We start from the raw sequence: 27,120 nt of genomic DNA, 5'->3' as shown, positions 1-27,120 counted from the left end.
AGGCACGGCCACGGGCTCGAACACGATCGCGGGCACGCGCACGGGACGCGGACTCGGACGCAGACTCGGACTCGCAGAGCGGGGCTGTGGAGCCTTTATTGCGCTATAGGGGCCCCGCCAGCCGGTCCAGCTGCCGCGGGTTGGAGCCGCTCAGGAACTGCAGCTCCGCCTTCCCGTCCTCCGTGTGCGCTGCGAGGGGGAGAGAGAGAGACACTGAGGGGCTGAGGGAGGGATGGAGGGAGGGAACGGGAGCGGAGGCGCGGGCTCTGACACCGCAGGGCGGGCACAGCCCCGGTTTTCTCCCCTCCCCGGGCACCGACCTTTCTCGTGCTGCAGCCACTTGCGCTCCAGGTAGTACCCGTAGCAGCTCTCGAACTCCCTCGGGCTGTAGTTGGCAACCGGGATGGGCACAAAGGGGTCCAAAGCGTCGAACCCCTCCTGGGAAGGGAGGTCAGTCGGGGTCAGTGGCAGGGGCTGGGTGGGGACACGGCCCGGCTGCCTGGGAGCTCAAGCAGAGCTCAGCCATGGAGTCATGGAATATCCAGAGTTGGAAGGGACCCACAAGGATCACCCAGTCCAACTCCAGGCCCTGCACAGACGCCCCAACAACCCCACCCTGGGCATCCCTGGCAGCGCTGTCCAAACACTCCTGGAGCTCTGGCAGCCTCGGGGCCGTGCCCATTCCCTGGGGAGCCTGGGCAGTGCCCAGCACCCTCTGGGGGAAGAACCTTTTCCTGATCTCCAGCCTAACCCTCTCCTGACACCGTTCCAGGCATTCCCTTGGGTCCTGTCTTGGTCACAGGAGCAGAGATCGGAGCTGCCCCTTGTGAGGAACTGCAGATCCCTGAGGTCTCCCGAGACTCCTCTTTTCCAGCTGGACAGACCAAATGCCCTCAGCTGCTCCTCCAGCCCCTTCACCATCCTCATGTCCACCCTTTGGACACTCTCCAGCAGCTTCAGACCTTTCAAAGATTGTGGTGCCCAAACTGCCCCCAAGACTTGAGGTGAGGCTGCCCCAGCCCAGAGCAGGGACAATCCCCTGCCCTGCCCATGTGCCTGGCACACCCCAGGACACTGCTGGCTCCCCTGGCTGTCCGGGCACTGCTGACCCAAAGGTGTGTGTGATCCACAGAGACCCTGAACAGTGTCCCCTGGAACAGAACCAGGTCACCAGCCAGGATTTTTGTTCGTTTCCCAATGTGAAGAGGAAAAAAACCCCAAGAGAGGCCGTGACTCACCTTTCCCAGCAACTCGTGGGGAGTATAGGCTGAGCTGTGTTTGAAGAGCGAGCCAGTCTGGCTGAGGCTGGTCACAACGGCACCTCCACTCTGGAAGGCAGATCAGAAATAAAAATCTTGTTCATGCTGGTTTAGGATCAACCCCTGAGGCATCTTCTTCTTGGAGGATGGAGCTGCTGGAGCAAGTCCAGAGGAGGCCATGAAGGTTCCATGATGGAGCCCCTCTGCTCTGGAGCTGGGCTGGGAGAGCTGCGGGTGCTCACCTGGAGAAGGGAAGGCTCCAGGGAGAGCTCAGAGCCCCTTGCAGGGCCTAAAGGGGCTCCAGGAGAGCTGCAGAGGGACTGGGGACAAGGGATGGAGGGACAGGACACAGGGAATGGCTTCACAGTGACAGGGTCAGATGGGATATTAGGAAGGAATTGTTCCCTGGGAGGGTGGGCAGACCCTGGCACAGGGTGCCCAGAGCAGCTGTGGCTGCCCCTGGATCCCTGGCAGTGCCTAAGGCCAGGTTGGACATCGGGGCTTGGAGCAGCCTGGGACAGTGGAAGGGGTCCCTGCCATGACAGGGGGTGGGACTGAATGAGGTTTAAGGTCCCATTCTGGGATTCTGGGTTCTTCAAAAATTCTACAGGATGGACTGTCTGTAACACTCCTGACCGCACCAATCCTGGCTGCTCCAAGCCCATGTGAGCACAGGGAATACAAAGCTCATGTTCCCAGTGCTGGTATTAAAACTTTTCCTACCTATAATGGGTTTTCTAAGCAAACAAGTGAAATAGTTTAAAAAGGACTTTTCTATGTACCTTTAAATCTGAAGCCTACTCGTTCTAGCTCTGAGCATCCAGGGGATTGAAAAAGCAGCAGGAGGAGCTGACCTCCTACAGCAAAATGCTCAGAAACGAAAAGTTCTCATTAGTTCCAAGAAATCAGAACCCAAACTGCCCCAAGGGCTATCAGACACCTCCAGCTCAGGGTCCTACACCAGAGCCTGGCAGGGGAATCAGGAAATGCTGTTACAGATTTGACCTGCTCTCATTCTCTTCGGGTGGTGACACAAGCACTGGTGAGACACTGCTGCTGTGCCTGTGCTCTCCTTCAGAGGTGTTGGACTCACAGCTTCAGGCTTGTGGCAGCTTTAATTGCTGGGAGTGACACAGCCAAAGGCAGAGCCTGGAACTCACCCAATCGTTCCTCACCATCTTCCGCAGGTTGTGCACGAGCGTCAGCTCCTCTGGAGAAACCTGGTGGAGATTGTCTGCATCACTCTTTTATTGCCAGCAGCTTCTATCTGAGACACTAATTCCCCTCCCCTCCTTCCAATCAGGCTGGCAGCATCATTTGTATCCTTCAGGCATGGTTTTTTCTTTGCTTTCCCTCAGCCCTGCAGCATCGAGCCTGAGTCATGCTGCACTGAGCAACACCCAGGCCCTGCCTCTCCACCACCACCCACCTGCGCTTGTGTCCCAGTGAGACAGTAAAAATTCAGTAAAAATCGTCTAAAGCACCATGTGAACCTTTCAGGCCCCTCCAAAGCCAAACTGAACATTTTCAGGGATTGCCACAGAACTACAACTGAACAAAACGCCCTCCCTGCTCCCCCTGCAGCAGGAACCAGGGCTGTCCCCAGGGCAGAGCTCTCCTCACAGGGCTCTTGTCCTCCTTCCTCAGCGTCGTCCGTCCCCAGAGCGCGTTGACGCCGTCCACGGCCACGAGGAGCCGGAAGGAGCCGCGGTGACTCTGCTGCTTGATCTCCCTCAGCACCACCCCCACAGCGTCACTGGCACTCCTGACACGAGCCAGACCCTGCAGGGAGCACAAGGCACAGCACTCAGCCTGGATTTCCTGCTGGTGCGTGATGCTGGTGACTCTTGGGCTGCCCTTCCTCGGGGGACGACAAACTGACAGTCAACGAGCTCTTTGTTCCTTTCCAAGGAGGAGTTTAAGCACCAAAACGTGGCAATTTCAAATTCTAACTTTGTCTTCTATCCCAATTCTCAGTAGAACTCTTTACAGAGCCACCACATCCTCCACAACATCTTCTGTTGATAGGGAGACACCTCCCATTTCCCAGGACTCACCCCCGTAAGATCTTTAGGAGCAATCTGTTCCCCAAACACAAGGATGGGATCCTCTGGGACAAGGTGAGACCACTCCAGCAGCAGTGGTCATTCCTTACCTGCTCCACCACTTCTCCCAAAGGTCTGCCCTCCTCTGTGCTTTCTCGTTTGCCCCACATGTATTTTTTTTGTGTTTTTATCTGTGGGAAGAGAACTATGATTAGATTGGGGATGGAAGGGGGCAAACCAAGGCTGGATTGCAGAATTTGGGAGAAGTATCCACCACCAACAGCCATCCCCACAGAGGGGATCTGAAGTGCTTTTCCTACAGCACCTGAAGTCCAGCACAGGGCAGTGGGTGGGGTTTGCATCCACAAACCTCTTGCAGGAATCGTTCATTGGAGGTTTTGAAGTTCCTGAGCCACACAGAGGCCTGCAGAGGCTGATCCAGCCGGTCTTTGTTGTAGGAAGACTGCAAAAGCTCCTTGCAGTTCTTCACCCAGAGATGAGCTGTGAGCAAAATAAAACATTTATTTATTTTTTAAATTTTTTTTTAGTCAAAATAATGGTATGAGGTGGGGGTGGTGGGGGTGTTCGTGTTTCCTCTGGTAAGGAAAGCCACAGAATCATGGGATGGTTTGGGTTGGGAGGGACCTTAAAGATCAACCAGTTCCACCCCTGCCATGGACAGGGACACCTCCCACTATCCCAGGTTGCTCCCAGCCCCGTCCAGCCTGGCCTTGGACACTTCCAGGGGCAGCCACAGCTTCTCTGGGCACCCTGTGCCAGGGCCTCCCACCCTCATAGGGAGGAATTCCTTCCCAGTATCCCATCTAACCCTGCCCTCTGGCAGTGGGAGGCCATTCCCCCTCATCCTGTCACTCCATCCCTCGTAAAGAGTCTCTCTCCATTTTTCCTGTAGCCCCATTAGCTCCTGGAAGGCCACAGTTAGGTTAACCCAGAGCCTTTTCTTCTCCAGGCTGAACAATCCCAATTCTCCCAGCCTCTCCTCACAGCAGAGCTGCTCCCTTGATCCCTCTGATCATCTTGGTGCCTCCTCAGGTCCATGTCCTTCCTGTGCTGGGCCCCAGGGCTGGAAGCAGCTCCATCCTTACTGGAGAACTCCCCTGGGATCGGAGGAGGGCACACAGACCCCAAACAATCTCCCCCTGTGCTCGTTAACAAAGGGGAAAACCAGACTGACCCAAGGTACACTTGAGCAGGTGAAAATAACCATTATGCTCTACTTTATTTGGGGGCTTTGTGTTTTATGAGCTTTCTCCACTACAAAAAAGCAAGGATAGATTGAGGTGGGCTATCCTACAGCTCCTGAAGCGGCATCTTTTGGTGTTTGGTGTGGTAACAGAGCCCTGGTTTTCTCACCATCTGGGATGTGCAGCACCAGCCAGCCCTGCCTCGAGCAGTAGTGAACCACGTGGCACAGGGTCATGGTCTTCCCTGTTCCCCTCTCACCATCTCCAGCAAGGACTGTCAAGGAAAGTCTCTGGAAAACCACTTCAGTTTGCACTTGACTGTGATTCCTTCAGAAAGGGCATAAGGGGAGTTCAGAGGTCACCAAAGCAAGGATTTCATTCTCAACAGAGCTCCTTCTCCCACTCCCCACCCCACTGAGCAGAGCTGAGGAGCCCCTGCCCTGTGTGCTGACCCTGTTTGTAGGTGTGGAGGGCCAAACAGAGTCAGAACAAAGGTATCCAAGCTCCTGAAGGTCTCCTGAAGTGCTCCGAGTCCCTGCACTGACCACAGACCACACGGCACAACCACCTCCTGCAGAACGAACCAGCTCAGGCTCAGAACAACCCTCTGACCTGCACAAGCTGGTTGTGTTTCTCTTCATTCCACCCTCAGGTAAGTGCTAAAGGATACAGATCACATATCTGACTGCAGGGTGGGCGAAGTTGGAGCCTTTCAGGTAAGCGAGGATCTCGAGCGCCGGCCTCCGCACCATCACCCGGGCCTCGTTGAAGGTCTGGATCTGAGAAAGGAGCAGATGTGCCCAAGCTGCCACGAGCTGGCCGAGCACAGCTGCTCCCAGCCCAGCTCCATCCCTGCCTGGAGGCTCCCAACACCCCCAGCTCTGCCCTCTCTGCCCTCTCTGCCCAGCAGCACCGACGGGGTTGGTCAAGCACCGCTCCTCCTTGGTGAAAGGACCTCCTTGTCCTGCCTGTGCCTGGACAGGGTTTTCTGGATCAGCTGTTCCATGCTGTTCCCACAGACTGGGGGTGGGTGACTGGCCTGTCCATGAATCCCAAGTCAGTGACCTGGATATGCAAAGGTAAGGAATCTGTTCCTCACTCAGGCAGCTGCTCAGGGAGCAGGCACAGCTCCATCTGCCTCACCACACAAATCAGGAGACAAGATTTTTTTGTTATTTCATGAGACAGCCTGTTCCACAGAAATACAGCCATGGAAAATATTTCTGTAATTCACTGTGTGCTCGGATGTTAGAGATGACAAGTAATGGAATGAAGGTTGCTTGAGGTGGAACCCTCAAACTCTTCTGCTGCTGCTCTGGGTGGTCCCCTCATCTCTTCTAGAGGTTGAAAACAACAGTAATGACCAGCAGTAACTGCACTCTTGCCCTCTCTTATTCCAACAGGGAAGCATCACAGTCACCAACGGACCTGGTTCTTCCCACACAGAATCATGGAATGGTTTGGGTTGGATGGGACTTTAAAGCTCATCTGATTCCACCCCCTGCCATGGGCAGGGACATCTCCCACTATCCCAGGCTGCTCCAAGCCCTGTCCAGCCTGGCCTTGGACACTTCCAGGGATCCAGGGGCAGCCACAGCTGCTCTGGAAAAGCTGAGTGCATTCCCTCCAAGCTCCAAGCTGGAATACCTGCTGCTGGAAGCGATAGGGCAGCCCATGGGGGAACACAGCCTTCACCTCCTCCAGGGGGATGTTGTACAGACAGCCCTCGTGCTGCTCCGTGTGCTTGGCCTGGAAGGGAAAGCAGGAACTGTCACACTGGGGATGCCTCTTCCTGGACACAGGTGGCCTGGGAGGGTGGGACAGGGAGGGAATGCTCCATCACAGGCGCTGCCCTCTCACTGGGAGGCAGAACAAGATAAAGCAGGAATTGCGGGGTCAGGACACTGCTGTGCAGAGGCTAAAGAAAGGAGATCCCACCTGGCACTAAACAATGAAGGGACTCCCTGAGCTTGTGTACGACCCGTGGTGTTTTGGGGGGCACCAGTGGCCTCGTGCTCTGTGAATTTACCTCACCTTTCACCAGCCCCCCAAACCTTAAACAGCAGCATGATGCCCTTTTGAGTTACCTGCTGGTGTCACACCCGCTTTTCTTTTATGACAAAATGTTGGTTTCTGCCTTGGGAGTAATTCCCAGGAGTAATTCCCACAGTGTCATTTGGTTACTGGGGCTGGAGGCTGAAAAACTCACAATCTCTTTTCTGGGGCAGTAATTTCCAGTCCCTTGTGGTGACCTCAGTGCTCAGGGTTATTCCTCCCCTGGACTTGAATCCTGCTGCATTTATTTCCAGTGTTTACCTGCAGGTCTCACCACACACTGCAAGAAGCTGTTGTCACTGGGATCTGAGAATTGAATGCCTCATTTTTCCCTTCATTATTCTCTTTTCCTGCCATGCAACACCTGCAAAGCACTTACTTGTTTCCTTTTGCTCGAGTCATCGGGTTTTGTGTCTTGTCCAATTAGGACAGTAAATAGAGACTACCCTGCAGCCCTTCCTGTGTGACTTTTAGCAGTTTTGTGTTAATATTTGAAGCTTAGCTCATGTCCTGCTCAGCTTTCTGCATTTTTCCATGGATTTAAAATAAAATACCCTCCTCTTTATTCTTGTGCATGGCAGCTTTTATATATAACAACAAACATAACAATTTCCTTGTTTTCTTTATTTTGTGTGCGAGCAGCTGGGCCTCCCGGTGTGACTTCTGCCTGTTTGGCCAGGAATATTTGGCTTTTCCCAGTTCTTGGTGCACTCTTCATGGACCACTGCTGCACACCCACGAATTTTCTGGCCCTTGTTAAGTCTCCCTTCCCTTCTTCACACCCAATTTCCAGCCTTTCAGCCCAAAACACACCTCTGCTCTCACCTTCTGCCCCTTCCACTCAGCACTACCACCTATTCCACACCTCCCTAGGAAAGGTTCTCCCAGGACAGGCCAGTGTGCCCTGGACTCTGTGGTTTGCCTTGGCACAGCTGCAGGATTTGAGGAACTCCTGATTCAAGGAACAATTTCTAGGAAAAAACCAATTGGTAACTTCAGCCAAGGACTGGGCTGCTGGAGCTGCCAAACTGGGGTTTCACTGGTCAGGGAACCTTTGCAACAGGGGGGAAAATGTTAAATCCTGGCTGTTCAAGAGGTGCCCTGCTGTAAGGAGGCGTCACCTGAGGGGACCTGTGAAGTGAGGCTTCAGGCTTTTCCCAACCAAATTTCAAACTGTGGATTTCTTGGAGTTCTCCTGCACCTGCTGGACTTGGGCCAACAGCACCTCTGGTTTCCATGGCTCAAACAGAAGAGCAGGACTCCAGAGCCCATTTTCATTCTCAGCTTCATCCCTGACCTGCTGCATAACTTTGGGCAAATTCCTTCACTCTGCCACATCTGCAAAGTGGCTCAGTGTCTTTATCCTCACATTCAGCCACTTGGAGCTTTGCTGATGGGAACATACACGAAGTCTGATGAAAAATTTCATGTTTAGTGGCTTTCTTAGTCCCGTTTTAAGGGGATTGCAGGAGCTGAGGGGCACCGGGGTTTGCTGCTGGAGCGACCCAGCGAGCCCAGGGAGGGCTGAGCTGGCCAAAGCTGTGCCAAAGCTCAGGCACAAGTCAGAATGCCAGAGCCAGTTGCCTGGCAACGAAAAGGCAGGCACAGGACAGTGGGGACAATCCTGGCCATCTGGCCTGTGCTGTGCAATCCATGGAGACACCGGGTCACGTGCAGCAGATCATCTCCCCGCTGCCGTTTCCATAGAGACCCCGGAGGAATCGGCACAGAGAGACTCCAATTACACAGGCAGCAGAAAAGCACCTCAAAGGCTTACCCCATTCATTTATTCCCCTTCATTTTGTGCTTGAGACGGGGAGCAGGAGGCGGGATTGCGATGCTGCAGAGCTGTGCTGTGCTGAGGTCATCTGGGGTGTGGTTTTTACCCCCTTCACAGCCAACTCAGGGAGGCTTTTCCAGGGAAGAATTAACCCTGGAGTTGACATTAATGGCGTCTGATGACAGGAGAAGCCACAGCCCAGTTCTGCAACACACACTCTCATCCCTGCAGCTCTAGAGAAGGAATCAATACCTGTTCCCAGGGGCTCTCAGGCACAGCAGCCCCATCCTGAGCAGGTGCCCTGTACAGCCATGGCCCATTCCCTCGGGGCTGGATCCCTGGTTTAGGTCTATGTGCCCCCTTCCCTGGAACAACACAGACCCAGGCAGCGCTCCTGGCTCCAGCATGGCCCCTGGTGGCATCCAGGACTGGCCATGTGGCAAGGACAGGGGTGGCAGTCACTCACCGGGTCGCTCTCGCTGGTGTGGAAAATTGCTCGGGGCCTCACTGCCGGGACATCCTGGGTGGGCACAGAGCTCAGGCCATCCCTGGCTGCCGTGTGGAGGGCACAGCCGTGGTCCAGCTGAGGGGAGAACAAGGCAAAGAGACAACAAAGCTCTCAGCAGCCAAGGATTGCTGGTGAAAAACAACGCAGGGAGTCTGTGCTGTGCGCTCGTGGCTCACACCCTGCGATCCTGCCGAGGCATGTGCAGCCCAGAGCTGAACCCTGATTGCAATTAGAATGAAAATTCGTCATTAGCATAGAAATTCACCACGGAAACCCACACGCTGTAGAAGCAGATTTCACACTTAGATACCTGCACTGAAACCATTCCCACCTGAGCCAGTTCCACCTGAAGCCACCTCAGTGAGCCAGGCCCTGCACCTGAGTTTTACCCCACAAAATTCCTCGAGATGCCACATCCAGCCATGAAAGCCTCACTGCTGGGAAGAGCCCGCCACGTTCCTGCCTCCACTGAGGAGTGGCAGCACCCTGAAAACTCCGGCTGTCTAGCAATCCATAATCACCTCAATTACCAAGGGATTAGTGCAGCTCTGCCCACTATTTGATATTTATAATTACACTCCTTGCACTGATCTCCCTGACTGTGTCCCCGCATCCAGACTCTGGCATTAGGATACAGACGTGGCTGAGAAACCAAAACAGCCAGCTAAGCTGATTAATTCATTTTTCCCCAGACAGACTGCTGAAGCCTGCCTGCAAAGCCCAGCCAAAACAGGCAAGAAAGTGAGCAGTGGCAGGACAAGCATTTTATTATGTTGTGGTGAAAGAAAACACAAACATTTGTCAACGATTTAAAAAGTGCATCCTCCAGATAGGCTCCGGGAGAGGCTGAGAGCCCCTCACAGCACTGACAGGGCCAGTTGCAGCTGAACAGAGCCAGCAGTTTCCTATTTTGTCTGTCTGGGTGAGAGCAGCAGAACGCAAAGCTCAGAGCCAGGGACAGCTGTCTCAGCTCTCCAGGGCATGACACAGCTCTGCTGCCACCCCAGCGCCTCTCAGGGGGCCACTGCAAAGCCACAAGGGCTCGGGAGAAAGTGGGATTACCCACATCCCATGCTCAACACGCACCAGATGCCTGAATCAGCATTTCAGCACTTACCCCCCTGTTAGGGAAGGAATTAAACCAGTCTGGACCCTCTGGAACAAACTGCTGCAGTGTAAGCAGGGAGATCACCAAACACATCTTGTTCTCACATTGCCCTTTTCCTCCTCAAACCCAAATGATCCTTCAGGATGGCTTATTTGGCTCTGTTTGGTTTAAAATCCATGGAAGTGACAATTTACAGCCTTGAGCAAGGCACAGAGATGGCAATTTAATACATGAATAGCTACAGAAGGCAACTCTTGTCACCTGATCCCCTAGAAAATGTCAGCCCTAAGTCACTGCCAGTACGGAATCAGAGGCCCTCTCATTTCCCTTGAACATCCTGCCCAGAGCAGCTGTGGCTGCCCCATCCCTGGAAGTGTCCAAGGCCAGGTTGGATAGGGTTTGGAGCAACCTGGTCTAGGGAAGGTGTCGCCGTTGATGGCAGGGGGTGAGACTGGATGTTGTGTGAGGTCCCTCCCAACCCAGCCCATTCCAGGATTCCATGATGCCACATTTCCTCCTCCCCAAGTCCCAGGTGAATGTGTGAGGGCTGTGAGCTTTGCTCAGCTGGCAGGGAAGCTCCCTGGACATCCTTTCCCAGGGGTACCACACAAATCCTTGTCCCTGACCAGTGCAGTGGTGAAGGAAAATGAAGCAAGGATGAACCTCTTGCTCTGTGTTCAGACTTTAGGGGTGTCCAGATAACTGCCTTGAGGTGAATGATGCTTCATCACACCAATATTACCAATCTCATGTTTTAAAAAGCCCAAACTCAGCTCAGCAGGACCTGGAATCTCTATGGGACACAAGCCAGCTCCTCCTGAGTTCTCTGAAGGGAGTGGAAGTCAGAATGCAAGTGTGAGGAGACTTTGTCTTGAAGTCCAGTCCTCTGTTCTTGCAGCCAAATACATTAAATTTCTGTTTTTTCCACCAACACAGCACATCCCATCTGTAAGTGCCTCCCCCTGGTGTGACACTGTTTTGCACTGTCACTTGCAGCCTTAGCACAGTGACAGCTCTTTCCCCAAACCCCCGTGCAGCCTCCTGGTGCTTTGGAACTTTCCCTCTGTGGGCTGTGGGTGTGGGAGCAGCTCCCAAGCACCTGGAGACAGGGAATCGCTGCTCTCTGAGGCGCTACAAAGGCAATGCAAGCAGTGAGTTGCTTGCACCCAGCTCTCCTGAGCTCCAGAGATACAGACTTGCATTTCACCAGCTGCTGCGTCTCCATTTACAAAACCCACTGGGGACAGAATCCACATTTCAAACTGTCCACAGATGGCTCAGGACAGCCCTGCTAAAGCATTTCACCTCCCGGGTTTAGAGCAGCAAGGTGCCCCTTGGTCCCTCCTACCCTGAACAAAAGCTCAGCACTGATCCCTGGGCTCAGGAATGCCAGAAACATCCACATCCCTCCCCGTGCAGCTCCCAGCACATCCAGCAGCCTCTCCCCTCTCAGCCTCTCCCGGGAGCAGCGAGCGGATTTCGGGGCAAGTTTCCATCTGCCAAAGGACAGGAGTCTGGGATCCCTGAAATGGCAGCGAATCATCACGTGGTGGCCGGGGATGGCTCGGGGATGGCTCGGGAGTCCCGGGCCATGAGGTGGAGCTGTTCCCGCGTGTTCCGCGCTCGGGAGAGGCCGGGCTGCTCCCGCAGGCTGCGGGGGAGGGAGGCTGCACCGTCACCCCGAGCCACATCGCCGTGCTCGGGGGGAGGGGGAGGGGGTAAGCCTCGAAAAGGCAGCAGCAAACGTCACCGCTGGAACTCTTTTCCAGCAGGAAGCCGTTCCAGACCTGCACCATGAGCTCCTGCTGCTGTTGAGGGTTTCAGGAGGCTCTGCTGATAACGCAGGGCTGATGTGAGTAGCGGCAGAGCTGGTGTCACTACGCCCACCCGAAGCACTGAGCCGCTTCTTGGCTCAGAAAATGAAAAAAAGAAAAGGTTCTTCCCCCAGAGGGGGCTCAGGCACTGAGCAGGTTCCCCAGAGCTCCAGGAGCTCCCAGCACAGGGTGGGGTTGTTGGGGTGTCTGGGCAGGGCCAGGGGTTGGACTCCATCCATGATCCTTGTGGGTCCCTTCCAGCTCGGGATATTCCATGATTCTATGATTTTTGGCAAAACTCTCCCCACCAGCAGCACAGGCTTTGTGCAGGGCTGGTGGGTTCTTCCTCTGCACATTCCAGCCAGGCAGAGCAAGTGGAATAATGCCTGTTTCCTGAGAAACACGTGCAGGGAAGATGCAGGACCCCAGCATCCTGGTTTAAGCCAGGCTCCCTCTCCCCAGACTCCTCAGGGAAACGTGGAAATGCTGGACCAGCTCTTTCCTTAGCCCACAGTGGGAGTTTACACCCCCAGCTTCGAGGAGCCACCAAGGTTTTAGCTGACAAACGTTAGAAGAATGTCACATTTTACAGCAGTTAATTGTCATTCCAGGCCACGGGAAAGCTGAAATATTGGAAACAGCATCAGGCTCTCACAGGACTCACCTTCAGAGAACGGCAGACGAGTCCTCTCAGACTTCTCAGCATTTTCCTGCAGGGACAGAAGTGGATATTTTAGTTGGTTTTGTTATGCCTAATTACCTTGTGCTGGGAGAGAACTGTTTGTGTTGAAAGAGCTTCCTGACAAATAACTCAGACCAAGTGTCAGACGCTCTGCAGCAACACAAACTGGTGATCACCATCACTTGCCTAAGAAAAACTATTAATAAAATAATAAAACAAGAACCATGCCATTAAAAAACAACGAAGAGTTTAAAATAAAAACCATTCCATTAAAATTTTTTAAAAGCCCCAAGACTAATAAAATATTAATAAAACTAATAAAAAATAAAATAAAAACCATTCCTTTAATTACGTGGCCTTTTCTCAGAGAGACATTTACAGAAAAAAAACCAAACCCCTTACTTTGTAAATCAAGCTATTTCATTCTCCTAGTGAGGAGAACAGTCTTTTGCTGGGTTTGACAGGGCAAGGAATTTTGACTGTAGATGCAAAGAGATATAAGAGCTGCAGCAGTGACTGTCGGGAAGGAAATGGAATCCTGCAGAGACTGAAGGTGTTTCCAGCTTCATCCTAATCATTTACCAGTATCTGCTGCCCGGCCATCCTTGATTACAGCAGGAGAAAAAACCCAAAACAAAACACTTGAGCAGCTGTGATGCACAAATAAGGGCAAAGAGTGAAGTAAAGAGATTAAATCTGCCAGCTCTGCCGGCCTTCAAAGCCTTTTTCACAGAATTTCCCGAGGAGAAAACACTGGCAGTGCCTAACAAAGACGCTCTGAGAATTCTTGGGTGCAATAAGTTGCATTCGAAGGGAGCATTAATTACCTTAACTCCTCAGGAGGAACTGCTGCCTCAGCGGGATTGGTGGTTCCCTGCAGCTGAGCAAAACAAAGCTGGTTCACCTGCACAGAACAGCATTTCCACCTGTTACTGCAGGGAGGGGGAAAACAACCCCGCAGGGGAGGATGTGAACGCCGTGAAGACGCTTTTCATTCGTTCAGCTAAAATAAATACGGGAAAAACAACCCCCACTTTGGCTATTTCAGGAATGAGTGAAGATCTCATCCTGCAGAGGAATTTCTGCTCATTTTACACGCGTGCAGCACAGCGAGGAGGAATCCTGCTCCACGTGGGAATGGATCCCATCGGCTTCCCATCAGCTGTAGCTGTGAAGAGAGCAGGGACGGGAACGCCGCTTTCCCAGACACAACTAGGAAAATCAAGGAATCATAAAGGCGGAATTCTGTTAACATTTTTAAACTTTCTCCTCATTTTTTAAAAACTTCCCGTTGACTTTTTTTTTTTTAAACTTGCTGCCGATTTCTTTCAAAACCTGCCGTTAATTTTGGGCACCCCCGAATGACCAGCGCAGCTCCGGGGCTCTGTCCCCGGGAGAGGAGCTGCAAACCGCGGCCGCTCCCGTGGGGCAGGTTCAGCACAACCACGGAGCTCCCGGGGCGCTGCGGGAAGAACAAGCCTGGATTTCTGTAGTTTACCACCAAAAACTCCGCAGACAACCCCAAAGCCGCATTTGCAGCCATCCATCAACGACCAGAACACCTCGGCTCTCCAGACTAAATAAAAACAACCCCCCGGCTGCTGCGGGCCGAGCGCGGCCCGGCCCCCCCGGTGCCTCCCACGTGCTGCCCGCGGGCTCCGTTCCCCATTCCTGGCTACACTCGGGGCCGGAGCAGCGCGGCCGCTTGGGCGCGACCCCAGGGGGAAGCGGGAGGGCGCGGCCGTGCCCCTGAGGGCATCGCGCGGTCGCCGAGGGGGCCGCGGCGCCCCCGCACTCACCGGGCCCACCGGGGCCGGTCCCTCCCCGCCGCCGGCGCCGCCGCAGCCCCGCGATGACGCGGCCGCTACGGGAGGCGCGGAGGGACACGGGAGGCGTGGCCAGGGAGGGCGCGGTCGCGTGGGCGTGGCCGGAGGGGGCGTGGCCCGCGGCGTTGGGTGTTCGATCGCCCCGTCCGGCTCCTCCGCGCCGCGCTTGGCGTGGGCGGCCCAAAAGCTGCTCGCGATTTGTCGCCGGGTTTTTGGAAACGGACAAATTAAATCACAGTGCCAGGATGGGTCAGGTTGGGAGGGGTCACGTCTGCTCCCGCCTCCCTGCTCCGGCAGCACAGGGCGCGGGATTGTGGCCAGATGGGGCTGGGATGTCCCCAGGGAGGAGACTCCACAGCCGCTCTGGGCTCTGCTCAGGGCTGGGCCCTGCCCAGGGCAGCAGTTCTGCCTCCTGTGCAGGGCAATTGCCGGGCTCAGGCCCTGCCCGGTGCTCTGGGGCCGCTGCCGGGCCCCGGAGCAGAGCCCGGGCCCTGCCCTGAGCCCTCCCTGCAGCCAGGGACAGCCAGGGCTGAGGGCCCCTCTCAGCTGGGGCTCCTCTCGAGGCTGAGCAGCCCCGGCTCCCTCAGCCTGTGCTGGGCACGGATCTCTCCAGGCCCTTCAGCATCTTTGTCACCCTCCGGGAGCTCCGTGTCCCTGCTGTGCTGAGGATCCAGAGCTGGACACAGCACTCCAGAGGTGCCTCCCAGGGCTGGGCAGAGGGGCAGAATCACTGCCTGACCTGCTGGGAAGGCTCTTCCTGATGCCTCCAGTATGTTGTTGGCCTTCTTGGCCTCTGGGTCACAGTGCTGGCTCAGGGACAGGCTTTTATTAATTTCTGAGCAGTCATCTGGATCCTCAGTATTGAATTTTGCATGTGTAGTGCAAAAGAAATTTGCTGTTCATGGTTTCATTGCCAGGTTTTCAGGTATTGGCAACTTAAATCTCTGCTTCTGCAAATACTTCACATCTCTTTTTGCTATGGGTATCTCAGTCCCAGGGATTTTTGTTCATTTGGATTTTATATATACAGATTTCTGTAATACAATTTTTAAATCAATTTCTCCTGTTTCTCACAGAAAATGTTTTAAAAAACTATTTAACAGCAATTACAAATGGCTGTAGTAATTCCCATCAGACATTGTGAACATCATTCCATCATTCCCAAAGTAAGAAAGACATTGAATTGTTGGAGCAAGTCTAGTGGGGACAACAAAGGAGATAAAAGGGTTGGGAGAGTTGGGAATGTTCAGCCTGGAGAAGGATCTGGGGAGACCTCAGAGCACCTTCCAGGATCTAAAGGGACTACAGAGCGATGGAGAGGGACTCTTCATCAGGAACTGTAGTGATAGCACAAGGAGTAATGGGTACCAATTGAAAGAGGAAAAAGTTAGGTCACCCATGAGGAAGAAATTCCTCCCTGTGAGGGTGGGGAGCCCCTGGCACAGGGTGCCCCGAGAAGCTGTGGCTGCTCCATCCCTGGAGTGTCCAAGGCCGAGTTGGACAAGGCCTTGCATGATGTGGTCTAGTGGAAGATGTCTCAGCCCGTGGCAGGAGGGTTGAGACTAAACGACCTTTAGGTTCCATTCCAACCCCTTTTAACATCCCATGATTCCAGGTCCACGAAAAGACTTTAATGACCCTAAGCTGACAAGTGCGTGGGTGTGGCGTTCCAGGACAGATGGCTCTGTGGATGAAAACTCCACCTGCCCCACTCTGAGGTGAAAAGCGCCTTTTCCTTTCCCGTCTTTTCGCTTTCCCGAGCAATTTTCCCGGTGGGCGTGGCCGGGCTCGAGGGGGCGGGGCTCAATGGGCGGGACCAGGAGGGGGCGTGGCCAGAAGGGGGCGTGGCCAAGCATGACCGCCGCGCCCTCTGCCCACGGGGGCGTGGCCGCGCTGGGGGCGTGGCCGCGCTGGGGGCGTGGCCGCGCTGGGGGCGTGGCCGGGCGCGGAGGGGGCGTGGCCGGCGGAGGGGGCGTGGCCGTGCGCTCGCTCGCGGCGGAGCAGGAGCCGCCGCCATTTTGGTTCCGCCGCCTCGCTCGGCTCAGGCCCCGCCGCGGCGGCCGCTCGGTCCCGGTCCCGCCCCGGCCCCGTCCGCGCCCGGGCGGCCGCGGGGATGCGGCGCGGAGCAGCCCGTGCTCGGCCCCGGCCGCGCTGCCGCTGACACGGTGAGGAGCGGGCGGGCGGGCGGGCGGGCGGGGACTGGGACCGCCTCAGGCCCGCGGCCCGGGGGGAGGGGAGGCGCGCCGGGATCCGCCGCGGGGCCGCCCCGCACCCCCCCCCCGCATCTCCCCCGTATCCCCCCCGCACCTCCCCCGCACCCCCACACCGCATCCCCGCACCGGGCCCCGGCGGCGGGCGCTGGGCATCCCCGGCGACGGCGGGGGATCCCCGGGGGCGGCGGGGGGGGATCCCCGGCAGGGCCCGGAGCGCAGCGTGGAGCCGGACGGGGAGCGGGGCGAGGTGTCCCTGACAGCCGGGGATGGGCCGGGGAGTCCCTGACAGCCAGGCCCGCACCGGGAGGCACCGGGGGATCCCTGACAGGGACCGCGGCGAGGGGCGGGGGATCCCCGCTGGCAGCGGGGCCCGGTGACAGGAGCGGCGGCGGCGGCGGGGCCCGGGGCCGGGGCAGCCCCCGGGGGTGCGGGAGCTTGACAGCCGCGCTCGGACGGGTGTCGGGGGCCGCGATGTCACCTGACAGCGGCCCCGGGAGCCCCTCCTGGCCGCCGCTTCCCTGCGGAGCGGGGCTGTGCCCGAGGCTCCGCATCCCCGAAGTTCGGTGTTTCCCCGGGCTCGGCGCGGTCCTGCCCCGTGTGACAGGCGGGGGATGCGGGGGACAGAGCCGGGGGTCTCGCTGCCAAATATTTATGTATTTCCTTTGGGGTTTGCGATACTCACTGGTTTACTGGGTCAGTGTCTTGTGGACTTCGTCCTCCCCTTTCTCCAAAATCATACTTCTGAAATTTTACTTTCATTGCGTTTTTAATTCTATTTTAGCTTTATTGACCGTGAATTTGGGTTTAGGTGGTTGAGCCTTATCATGGCCTTACCGATCTCTCACATCAAAAGCCAAAATGTGTTCCCATCCTTGTCTCTCTCTTCCATAGTCTCCTGACTTTCTAACTCTTGGTTTTGGCCCTTGGTTTGTGGTTCTTCACCCTGTTAATTATGTAGCAGAGAACTGGAAGCTACTTGGAATGTGGGTTTCCATCCGATGGCCTCAGGACACGCATTCACCCTTCTGGTAGTTGTGTGTTGTCAGGAGCCAGTCAGGGAAACTGGAAGTGGTGGGAGCTCTGGGAGCAGGGACAGAACCTGTGGCTTTACCCTCATCCATTGAAATATCCTCAGTTTTCGTTTTCAGGAGCAGTGCACCTTCTTTCCTGGTTTATTTTGGCTGTCCTCCTTGCAGTAATTTAGATTGCACCTGCACTTGTTTTCCAGGGATATGGGGTTTTGGGGTGAATCCTGTAAGAGTCGTGTTTCTCATGGTCATCCTTGAGGACCTTGGGATCATCCCTGGTGCCTCTGTGGGAAACAGGGAAGTTCTGGCAGCTGCTTGAACATATGGGGAGAGACGGGCTCTAAAATCATCATCTGTCTGCCTGCTTGAGTTCTTAAGAAGTGTTCTTACTCAAAGCTTTTCTCAACTGTCTGAGAGTATAAAAGAGAGACTTTTTTTTTTTTTTTTTGAAGAGTTCTAAGTCTGAAACATCTTGGTTTAAAAGACAAAATTACCACAACTTCTTTCTGGACTTGAAATCATTGCTACAGGCAGTCGGCAGTCGCCTAAAAAGGTTTGAGTGATAATAACCAGTGACAAAATTTGAGTTACAATTTCCGGGAGAAGCTTTTTTTCCCAGTTGTTTTCAAAAGTTTAAACTGTTCTGGAGGATATAAAAAGCATTTTTTTTCCTTGGTGGAAGAGACAGACATATTGGTATAAATGGCAGTGCTGTTGTCACAAGAGAAAAGTGGCAATAGCACATGTAGTTACTGAATTAAAGGTATTTTTAAATAGATATTGTTGTCTGTGGGATTGCTGGCTTTTTTTAAAAATTAAATTAATTTCTGCTGCTTTTGGAAGGGCTGGTGCTGTTGTGGACACATTCTTCCACTCCATGAGGTCATGAGTCCCATCTCCAGCTTGCAAAGGGGAAAAAAATCTGTCATGAGACCTATTGTGATTATTCTGTGAAGGCAAAATCTGTGTTTGTGCCTGGTTTTCTGTCCGCTACCTGTGGCACAGGTGTGGCCATCCTGGTACTGGGATGGGTTGGGAATAACCAGAGGCATCTGTCTGGAGTTCATGGGGATGTGCTGGATTGCTGTGACCCTTATCTTTTACTAGATGATATAAATAAATGGGTTTTGTCCAGAAAAATCCCCTGGAAGGCACTGGACCTCTCAGGGAGCTCCTGACTCACACTGTAACAGATGGGATAATATTTTAGGAGAGTTCCCAAACTGCTTTCCCCTCGGCAGTCAGTGTTGGCTGATGTTGGGACTCGAAGCCTAAGGGTGGAGGAACCTTTGCTCCCATCAAACACGGGTTGGTTATGCAGATTTTAGCAATTTGGTGTTTATTTGCATATGAATAGGGAACCGACAGAATTACCCTGCACCTCCAAACTCAGCCCTGTGATTCCAGACCTTCAGTCAGGTAGGGTGTCAGCTGGGGCCAGGTTAAGATACCAGGAGAAACTCTATCTCTGCTTCCCAAGTTTTCCTCTCACTGGAGCATACTTGCAGGGTGTCATCATGTCTGTCCTCTGCCTTTCTTCCCACAAAACCTGTGTCCTGCTCCGGGTGCCTCTGCTCCCAGCACTTCTGTGGAATATTCTTCCTGACAAGACAGGTCCCCTGGGATTTCTGTCTGACAGAAGCACATCCAGCAGATTCCGTTTGGAAAGTGTTTTATTTGTTACCTCCTGTAATGCAAACAGGAACTTTATTCCTGATAAATGTCTCCTTCTCTAAACGTTTTAAGGATGCTCGTGCAGGTGATCCAGGGGCCTGAGCTCCTGTTTCCCCTGTTCAGGGATTGTGATGTGGTGAAATATTGTAAGGCTTTACCCCACTTTTTATTTCTCTTTTCGGAGTGTGGTAGCTGTCTTCCTTAGCAAAGGAAAGAAGACAAGGAGACAAGGGAGGCCACAGAGTTAGTAGTAATATTCTGGAATTTCTAACACTCAGCTGAATTGGTTTTAATGTCCCTTGGAGATGAAGCAACGAAAAGAACCAAAAGAAAAAATATTCACCTTCCAAATATGACATGACAGCGTGTTTTCATCGACAAAAGCAGCAGCAAGAATGTACTCAACATCCTGAATTGAATGGGGGGAAAAATCTCAGTTAATATTGCTGAGGGGATGTGGGGAATCATATCTAGGATTTGGCAGCAGAATCAACCCTTGGCATTTTCTTTCTGGGAAAGCAGAGGATCAGAAGAACAGAAATCTTAGCAGCTGATGGGCAGAAAGGGCTTGGGATGGGACACCAGGGGAATAAGGATGAATGCCAGGTATTAAAACTGTGTATGGCATTAGAGAAACCATTCATGAACACCACTTAGTTCCAGGTGGCACGTGTCAAAATGGATGTTAAAATGCTTCATAGTTAATTTTTTGGGGAGGAACAATTTCAGGAGGGATTTGAGATCTATGGAACCCGCCGGCTGAGGGACTGGGAGTTTGATGTGATTTGCTTCGTAGGGAGATGGTGAGAACATGTCTTGCTCATTACTTGAGAGGCCATGCAGGCATTTGGTACTGGATGGTTTTCAATCCAGCAAAAGTTTTGTTAGCCTAAAATCCCATGGATGTAGGATAATTCAGAACAAAACTTGGAACTTCGTGCAACAAACATGGAAACAGAGGCATGGATAAGTACCTTATATCACATGGTTAAAGATGATCATTTTAGGTCTTTAAAGCCCCAAAGCATCAGAGTTTTCAGGGCAAATTCGTGCAGGTTTTTTTAGCTGCCTCTGAACTGTGGCTGTCACCAGTTGGCTGCTCATTTGCTTTGACATCCACAAGGTTTGAAGGCACAACCTGCACGAGGAATGGAATAGATTCTGCAGCGAGTGAGGCACACGGAGTGCGAGGAGTAGCACAGAGAAAGTAAAGTGAGAAAACAAATAGTGGCATCACTGAGGAAACAGCTCCGAGGAAGAGGACCAAGGGAAGAGCCAAGGTACACTTGAGAACACCTTGGAGACAGTGACAGGAAGCTTGAACTTGATAAGGCAGGGAGGAAGCAGCACATGGGGATTCAGGGAGATGAGATCCGAGTGACAGACACATATCCTGTGAATTAGTGGGGTAACTGGGGAGCTGGGAGAAGATTACGCTGATCAAGGCACAGTGGTGATTAGGGCCAGGATTAGCATTTTTGTTGTCTGTGTTGAGAGCAATTAATGGATAAATAAATGACCTGCTCTGCGTTTGTGGGAGCCATCAATTTAGTGACTTTGTTTCCGGGATAGTTCTCCATCCTCTTAGCACAGAGTAAGATGTGAACACCATTCCTCTGCTCTGATTCCCACTGTGCACTTTGGGCCTTGCAGTTTCTAAGGTCAGTGTGTGAGTCTTGCTGTTGGTTTTGTATTTGAAGCCGATTAATTAATTTTATTGGTAAGAAAATGTCAAAAGTATTGTCACTGCTCTGCACCCCAGTCACTGGAGAAGGAAATAGTTGTGTGAAAGCAGATTTGAGAGTTGCATGATGGCCTGTGGGATTGCCCCTTTTCTTGAACTTGAGTAATACAAATTCAGGCATGAGCTCAGAATTATTTACGTGCTGACCAGGAAAATAATGCCTTTTCCTTGCACATTGACATATATGAAAAAGCCCATTTTTGGTGACATGGTGAAGCCTATTGAACTAACACTGGGCCTTGAACTGGGCAGTGCCACTGACTCACTTTCTGTGTCCATGTCACACTGCTCTACCCTTTTTTTCTCCATGTAAAATGGAGATTTTATCTGATTACCTCTGGTCTTATGAGTAATAATAGCGGGTTTGATTTCTGAGGATGTGCGTAGCTGGAAAGCCAGAGCTGCAGATAGAAACCCCGTGAATAATGTGCCCAGAACGCATGGAAATAAGTTTGTTTTCTCTGAGGACATAGCCAGGGAGGCCTGTCTTTGTGACGGGCTGCATGTGGTGTTGCCAGCAGCATTTCTTCTGCCCCCACTAATCCTGGCATCTGTCCTCCAACCTGTGTCCACTGCAGTTGCCTTGGTGCTCTTCGGTGTCGCCTTTCACATTCCTGATCCTTTCCCCTTTCCGTGCAGTGCCTGTGCTCCGGGGCCACCCCAAAACCAGCTCCTTGCCGCTGCTTTCCCAATTCTTGTCTGCCCAGGGGGGCTGTGGGACCTGCCACGTGCTCTGTGCTCCAGTGGGCTCCTGCTGACCTGCCAGGATGCCAAACATCACAGAAAAGTGCCAGGCTCCTTGAAACCTTTATTTGAAACTCTTTTTGAAGTTCATGGTATCTTTCCATGCCATTCCTCACAATTCAGCCTTAAGGACTGTAGAGAAGATAAGGACAGAAGATTCAGGCTGGTTTAGTGCCTGTGATGCACCTTTCAGCAAATCAGTGTTTTTTCAGACCTGTTTCTGATCCATTTCATTTCAAAAATGATGAAGGTATTTAAGTGCTGAAGATATTTAAACATTTTCTGCTTAGAATGCCCCTAAAGCAAATATCTTTTCAGTACCTCAAGGGAGCCTGCAAGAAAGATGGAGAGAGAATTTTACAAGAGCTTGGAGACAGGACAAGGGGGAATGGCTTCATGGTGAAGCCCTGGCACAGGGTGCCCAGAGAGGCTGTGGCTGCCCCTGGATCCCTGGCAGTGCCCAAGGCCAGGCTGGACATTGGGGCTTGGAGCAACCTGGGACAGTGGAAGGTGTCCCTGCCCATGGCAGGTGGGATGAGATGAGCTTTAAAGTCCCTCCCAGCCCAAACTGTTCTGAGATTTTGGGATTTTTGTCTGCGTGATAAAACTACAAGGGGCACAGGTTGGATTTGTTCTCTGGCAGGGAGGGAAGCTCAGGGCTCGGGGTCTGTGTGTGAGCAGGGGGTCAGTGCTTTACGAGGGTCTGGGGACCCTCACAAACAACTTGACTCTAATTTACTTTTGCTGTAGTTAAGATGAAAAGGTTCCCTCTATTATTTTGTGCTAAATAGGTCAATTCTATGTTCGTAACAGTGTCTGTGCTGATGGAAGTGTGGACTTCCCTCTTCCTGTGCTTCAGGAAGCACGAACCAGTGTGTGAATGTGTTTGGTGGGGTTGGCTTCTGTTCTCCCATCCTTCCTCCTGAATTGTGGAAAGTCCTTAACTGACAAGCGGATTTTGTGGCATGTTTGTAAACTGATGCTCACGTGGGTTAGGCTCAGCTTTCCTGGTGGCTCAGACAGTTAAAGCCAGAATATTTCTGGGGTTTGGATGCTTTCTCTTGGGTTTCATTTGCCCCGTCCTTCCTTAGATGCGTCTCTTCCAGTGTATTCAGAGTAAAAGCAGCAAGACTGGGACTAAGTGGGCTCTGGTTATAAATAAAAAAATTACTTTGATGATCAATATTAAAATCTATAGCCATCATCTGAAATGTCCTGTGGATGAATTGGAAATTAGAATATTCACATACTTTTGATTTTTCACTTATCATTTAAAAGTGTTTCAGAGATAAATCGTGGATTTGAAGGAGGTGGCTGGAATGGTTGGTGTCTCAGAACATCAGCTGCTGTGCTTGTCTGAAATACAATTGTTTGCTTTCTAATTGGTTTTAATATTAATTTAATTTCTGCTAGAAAATCCAAATTTATTCTGTCTGTCTTTTCCTCCCACAGAGTGAAAGATGTTGACTGCCCATAGTGGAACAGCTCTTCTGAGGAACATATCTCTGTAAATCTTCCCTAAAATCACCCGAAGGCAAATATTCCGCCTGTGATGGACCCTCGGAATACTGCTATGTTAGGCTTGGGTTCTGATTCTGAAGGGTTTTCTGGGAAAAGCCCCTCTGTGGTAAACATTGGCACGTTGGTGGGCAAAGGGGAAGCGGAGCTCGAAGGTTGCACCAAGGACGAAGAGGACGGGAAGAAGAAGAGCCGGGAGGGGAACAGCGCGGAGAGCGGCAAGGGCGAGGCTCTGAGCGATGCACAGCAGCAGTTCTCGGTGAAGGAAACAAACTTTTCCGAGGGAAACCTGAAATTGAAGATTGGCCTTCAAGCAAAGCGGACGAAAAAGCCTCCCAAGAACCTGGAGAATTATGTCTGCCGGCCTGCCATAAAAACCAGCATCAAGCAGCCAAGAAGGGCTCCCAAGAGTGGGAAGATGACAGAGGAGAAGAGCGAGCACTGTCCTTCGAAGCAAGTGAGTGATGTGGTAGTGGGGTGATTTGCAAGTCACGGTACATTTAAGCTGCGTTTAAAAGCTTCGTCATCTCTGCACCACCGTGTTCTGCTGTTTTTCCATGTAACCTCTGATACTGAAGTGTCTGGAGTTAGAAATGGTTTGATTTTGTGGCCATTAGCAGGAAAAAAAGGCTCTTTCTCAGTTTGCCAATTTGTTGTCTCAACAGCAGTGGAAGATAATTCCCATATTCACCTGGAGTGGGTTCATTTCTGAAAAGTAATGGTGAGATTTTTAGTCTCTTTTCTGTAACAAAGTGGAGGGATTTGGTCTTGTCTCTCTTGAGATGGGGCTCTGGATGTGCTGTGCTTGTCTCTGGTGGTTGGATTTATGTTTTTCCTACCTGTTAGAACCAGTTGTTTTGCTGTGTCCATGGACAGCTCAGGCAGGGTCTGAAAAGTAAAAGAGACTTTTCCAAATGAGCGAGAAACCAGCCTGGTGATAACCTGCATGTAAATGCAGTGGCTGGAGAGATGTGCCAGGGCTTTTCCAAACACAAGGAAGTAGCCCTGCCTCGAGGATTTGTTTTTATGATCTCCATGATGTAATCAGTAAGAGCAGCAGTAGCAGATAGGGGAAATAGGATAAATGGCAAGGATTACAAATATAGTTGCATAGATGGCAAATTTTTGAAGGGTTTGGTTACAGCCTGCTCTTTTTTCCAAAAAACATAAAAGTTTTGTTAATCAGATGTTAGAATATACCCTTATGTAGCACTGCCAGGTGATTCAGCAGGGAGTCCAGGGAATCCCTGGAAGCTGGAGTCCTTCCTTTACAGGGGTTGTCTGTTCAGGGGGCTCCTGCTCCAGAGGTTCCCAAGGCTGAAGCATTTCCCTTTCTCCAGCCTGTGTCCTGTTCTCAAGGCTCCCTGCATAAATCTGTGCTGGCAGGTCTCCTAAGGCAGAGCCTGCCCAAGAGGAAGGAAAATTCCTCACCTTGTGCTGAGGTGATGTCTGTCTGACATACCCAGACCTTTTCCTTTCCCCTGGCACACCCTGACTGGAATTGGCCTTGAGGAAGAGTCACCTTAAAGAGAAGTGAAATTTTGGGATGACCTCATTGTGGCCTTCTGATGCCTGAAGGGAGCCTACGAGAGAGAGACTATTTACAAGTGACAGGACAGGGGGAATGGCTTCCCACTGCCACAGGGCGGGCTTAGATGGGATATTGGGAAGGAATTCTTGGCTGTGAGGGTGGGCAGGCCCTGGCACAGGGTGCCCAGAGCAGCTGGGGCTGCCCCTGGATCCCTGGCAGTGTCCCAGGCCAGGCTGGACATTGGGGCTTGGAGCAGCCTGGGACAGTGGGAGGTGTCCCTGTCCATGGCAGAGGATGGAATGAAATCTTTAAAATCCCTTTTAGCCCAAACCAGCCTGGGATTCTGTGATTCTGAGTAATAAATTATGTCCTGACAAAACAAGTGTGCTGGATGTTACGTGTAAGGAGTAAAATTGCTTTTTCCAGGCTCTACAATGCACTCACATTGGGGTTTTCCTCCGCTGGAAGCAGAGGTGATTTTAGTCAGCCTATTGAACAAGAAATTCTCAAGTGTACGTTGCGTAACTTAAAATTTTGGCAACGGCCTTTATTTTACATTCTTCCATTTCAGAACAAGCTGATTATTCCTAATGATGTTTCTAACTTTGGCTTGAAAAACATCGGAAGAGTCGATCACAGTTTGTTACTACACTGATGGTTTTCTTTTTTTTTTTTTTCATTTTTCTTTTTTTTTTGACAAGACTGTTGCAATGAGTTGAATATTGGGCCAGTCTGGAATATCCAACCAGTGATTTCTCTTGATGTCTGAATTGAGGTGGTCCCTGCAGCTGAAAATCTCTTATTCAGGGGAGGTTTAATGTTAAGTTAATCAAGGGAGGTTTAGGTTGGGTATCAGGGAAAGGTTCTTCCCCAGAGGGTGCTGGGCACTGCCCAGGCTCCCCAGGGAATGGGCCCGGCCCCGGGACTGCCAGAGCTCCAGGAGCGTTTGGACAGCGCTGCCAGGGATGCCCAGGGTGGGGTTTTTGGGGTGTCTGTGCAGGGCCTGGGGTTGGACTGGGTGATCCCTGTGGGTCCCTTCTAGCTCAGGACATTCCATAATTCCCTGCTTCTACACGCAAAAGGCACCATTGCATCTGGAGGCTTTCCCTTTGCATCAAGAGATCGTGCCCTGGGAGTTTTTACCAGAGAAAATAATCAATATTTGAATTCGCATGATGACAGCAGGGATTCTTCATCCTTGACATCTTTGTTTATACACCAGGATTTTTTTTCCAGAGATCCATCCCATTTCACGTGGAAAGTAGAAAGGGAGGCAAATATTAGTGATGTTGTAGAATATTACTGATGTGGTGCATGGCACCGTTGGTACCACGTCAGTTTTAAATTGCAGTCACTGCTCTCCTGCCTGGCGAGCAGCCCCGGTGTGTGATGCAGAGGATGCAGATCTGTTGCATTAAATTTGCATTATTTACAAGAGTTCCAAATCCCTGACTCATGATAACTCACTTTAGATCCTCTGCTCTCTCCTGAATCGTTCTGAGATGGTGTTTAAGTCTGTCTGTTCCCTGCTGCCATTTTGCACTTTGGATTGTTAGAAATGACATTAAACAACATCCTGCTGATTCCTGAAGTGGGATTAGAAGTGTCTGTGTGGAAATAAGTGGGAATGATGGTTTAAAACCATCACATGTTTTGAATATAATACCCAGAGGTTGTTTTTTTTGTCTTACTGCCATGAAATAAAGCAAGTTTTAGCACTGCAGATTACACTTCAGCAAAGGAAAATTTATCCCTAAATTTTTGCTGTGGATGCAGAGGAGGGGAAAGCAAACATGTGACCCATTCAGAGCCAGGTGTGGCTTTACTTGGAGCTCTGAAACGGAACTTTCTGTTCTTTTAAAGGAGCAATAAAGAATTAGAATGAAAATGTAGCTCTTGCAGTATGCACAGTTAACCACTGAAAGACAAAGAGAAGTAGTGGAATTCTTCTCCTGGGAATACCAGTGTGAAAATGAAAATAGTAGGAAAATCCTTTGCACTCCCATCTCTGACAGGTTTTTTTCTTCAAGTTTAGTGCTGACAGGACTTGTAGAACTTGGGGAGTGTCTTCAGGTATACGAACGGAGGGTTTATCCCCAGTCTGAAAGGGGAGTGGGTGGGTGAGGTGAGTTGGAGTCACAGAATCGTTCATGTTGGAAAAGCCTTCCCAGCTCATGGAATGCAGCTGTTCCCAGCACTGCCGTGTTCACCACTGAACCCTGTCCCCAGGTGCCACATCCACACGTTTCTGAACGCTTCCAGGGATGGCAATTCCACCACTGCCCTGGGCAACCTGTTCTAATGCCTGAGCACCCTTTCAGTGGAGAAACCTTTCCTTGTATATTTACAATTTGTCCTCCAGAAATGTGTAGACAGAAAAGTTAAT

The 27,120-nt window shown here is 51.9% G+C and overlaps 2 protein-coding genes and 1 long non-coding RNA gene across 6 annotated transcripts in view; 2 read left to right on the top strand and 1 right to left on the bottom strand.

Annotated features, from left to right (window-relative positions):
* Positions 1 to 71: 71 nt before the first annotated feature.
* DAP3 (death associated protein 3) lies at positions 72 to 14,338 on the bottom strand. Of its 3 annotated transcripts, none has more exons than XM_032093809.1 (14): positions 14,256 to 14,338; positions 13,284 to 13,360; positions 12,439 to 12,484; positions 8,811 to 8,927; positions 6,157 to 6,258; positions 5,180 to 5,288; positions 4,679 to 4,771; positions 3,675 to 3,805; positions 3,415 to 3,495; positions 2,883 to 3,041; positions 2,420 to 2,479; positions 1,239 to 1,328; positions 321 to 438; positions 72 to 189 (listed from the first exon to the last, which is right to left on the bottom strand). In XM_032093809.1, exons 3-14 carry the CDS (start codon positions 12,478 to 12,480, stop codon positions 104 to 106), a joined length of 1,188 nt encoding a protein of 395 aa, XP_031949700.1. In that variant the 5' UTR covers positions 12,481 to 12,484; positions 13,284 to 13,360; positions 14,256 to 14,338; the 3' UTR covers positions 72 to 103. The 3 variants fall into 3 exon arrangements, with proteins under 3 accessions (XP_031949700.1, XP_031949699.1, XP_031949701.1); XM_032093808.1 differs by lacking the exon at positions 14,256 to 14,338 and adding an exon at positions 13,491 to 13,652; XM_032093810.1 differs by lacking the exon at positions 13,284 to 13,360 and having other exon boundaries at positions 14,256 to 14,311.
* On the top strand, positions 674 to 1,369 carry LOC116436584. Its single transcript, XR_004237038.1, has 2 exons — positions 674 to 1,004; positions 1,133 to 1,369. It is a non-coding gene; the product is annotated as an uncharacterized LOC116436584 (long non-coding RNA).
* Positions 14,339 to 16,363: 2,025 nt separating the features above from the next.
* The window catches only part of ASH1L (ASH1 like histone lysine methyltransferase), a 63,856-nt gene continuing 53,099 nt past the window's right edge, over positions 16,364 to 27,120 (top strand). For both annotated transcript variants that reach the window (XM_032093769.1, XM_032093768.1), the window contains exons 1-2: positions 16,364 to 16,447; positions 23,138 to 23,660. In XM_032093769.1, coding sequence (XP_031949660.1) covers positions 23,238 to 23,660 — 423 coding nt within the window. In that variant the 5' untranslated portion in view covers positions 16,364 to 16,447; positions 23,138 to 23,237. The remainder of the gene's footprint in view (positions 16,448 to 23,137; positions 23,661 to 27,120) is intronic.

The sequence above is a fragment of the Corvus moneduloides genome, chromosome 29 (assembly GCF_009650955.1).
Source record: "Corvus moneduloides isolate bCorMon1 chromosome 29, bCorMon1.pri, whole genome shotgun sequence".
NCBI classification, from domain to species: Eukaryota; Metazoa; Chordata; class Aves; order Passeriformes; family Corvidae; genus Corvus; species Corvus moneduloides.
The sequence above is the reverse complement of the archived record's forward strand: the minus strand, read 5'-3'. Positions and strand labels throughout refer to the sequence as shown.

Coding starts and splice junctions, on each gene's coding strand:
- DAP3 (XM_032093808.1), bottom strand. CDS start 13,523: ATGAGATCTTCACTCATTCCTGAAATAGCCAAA. Junction 5,289..6,156: donor CCTATCGCTTCCAGCAGCAG/GTATTCCAGCTT, acceptor CTCCTTTCTCAG/ATCCAGACCTTCAACGAGGC. Junction 439..1,238: donor CCCACGAGTTGCTGGGAAAG/GTGAGTCACGGC, acceptor CTCCCTTCCCAG/GAGGGGTTCGACGCTTTGGA.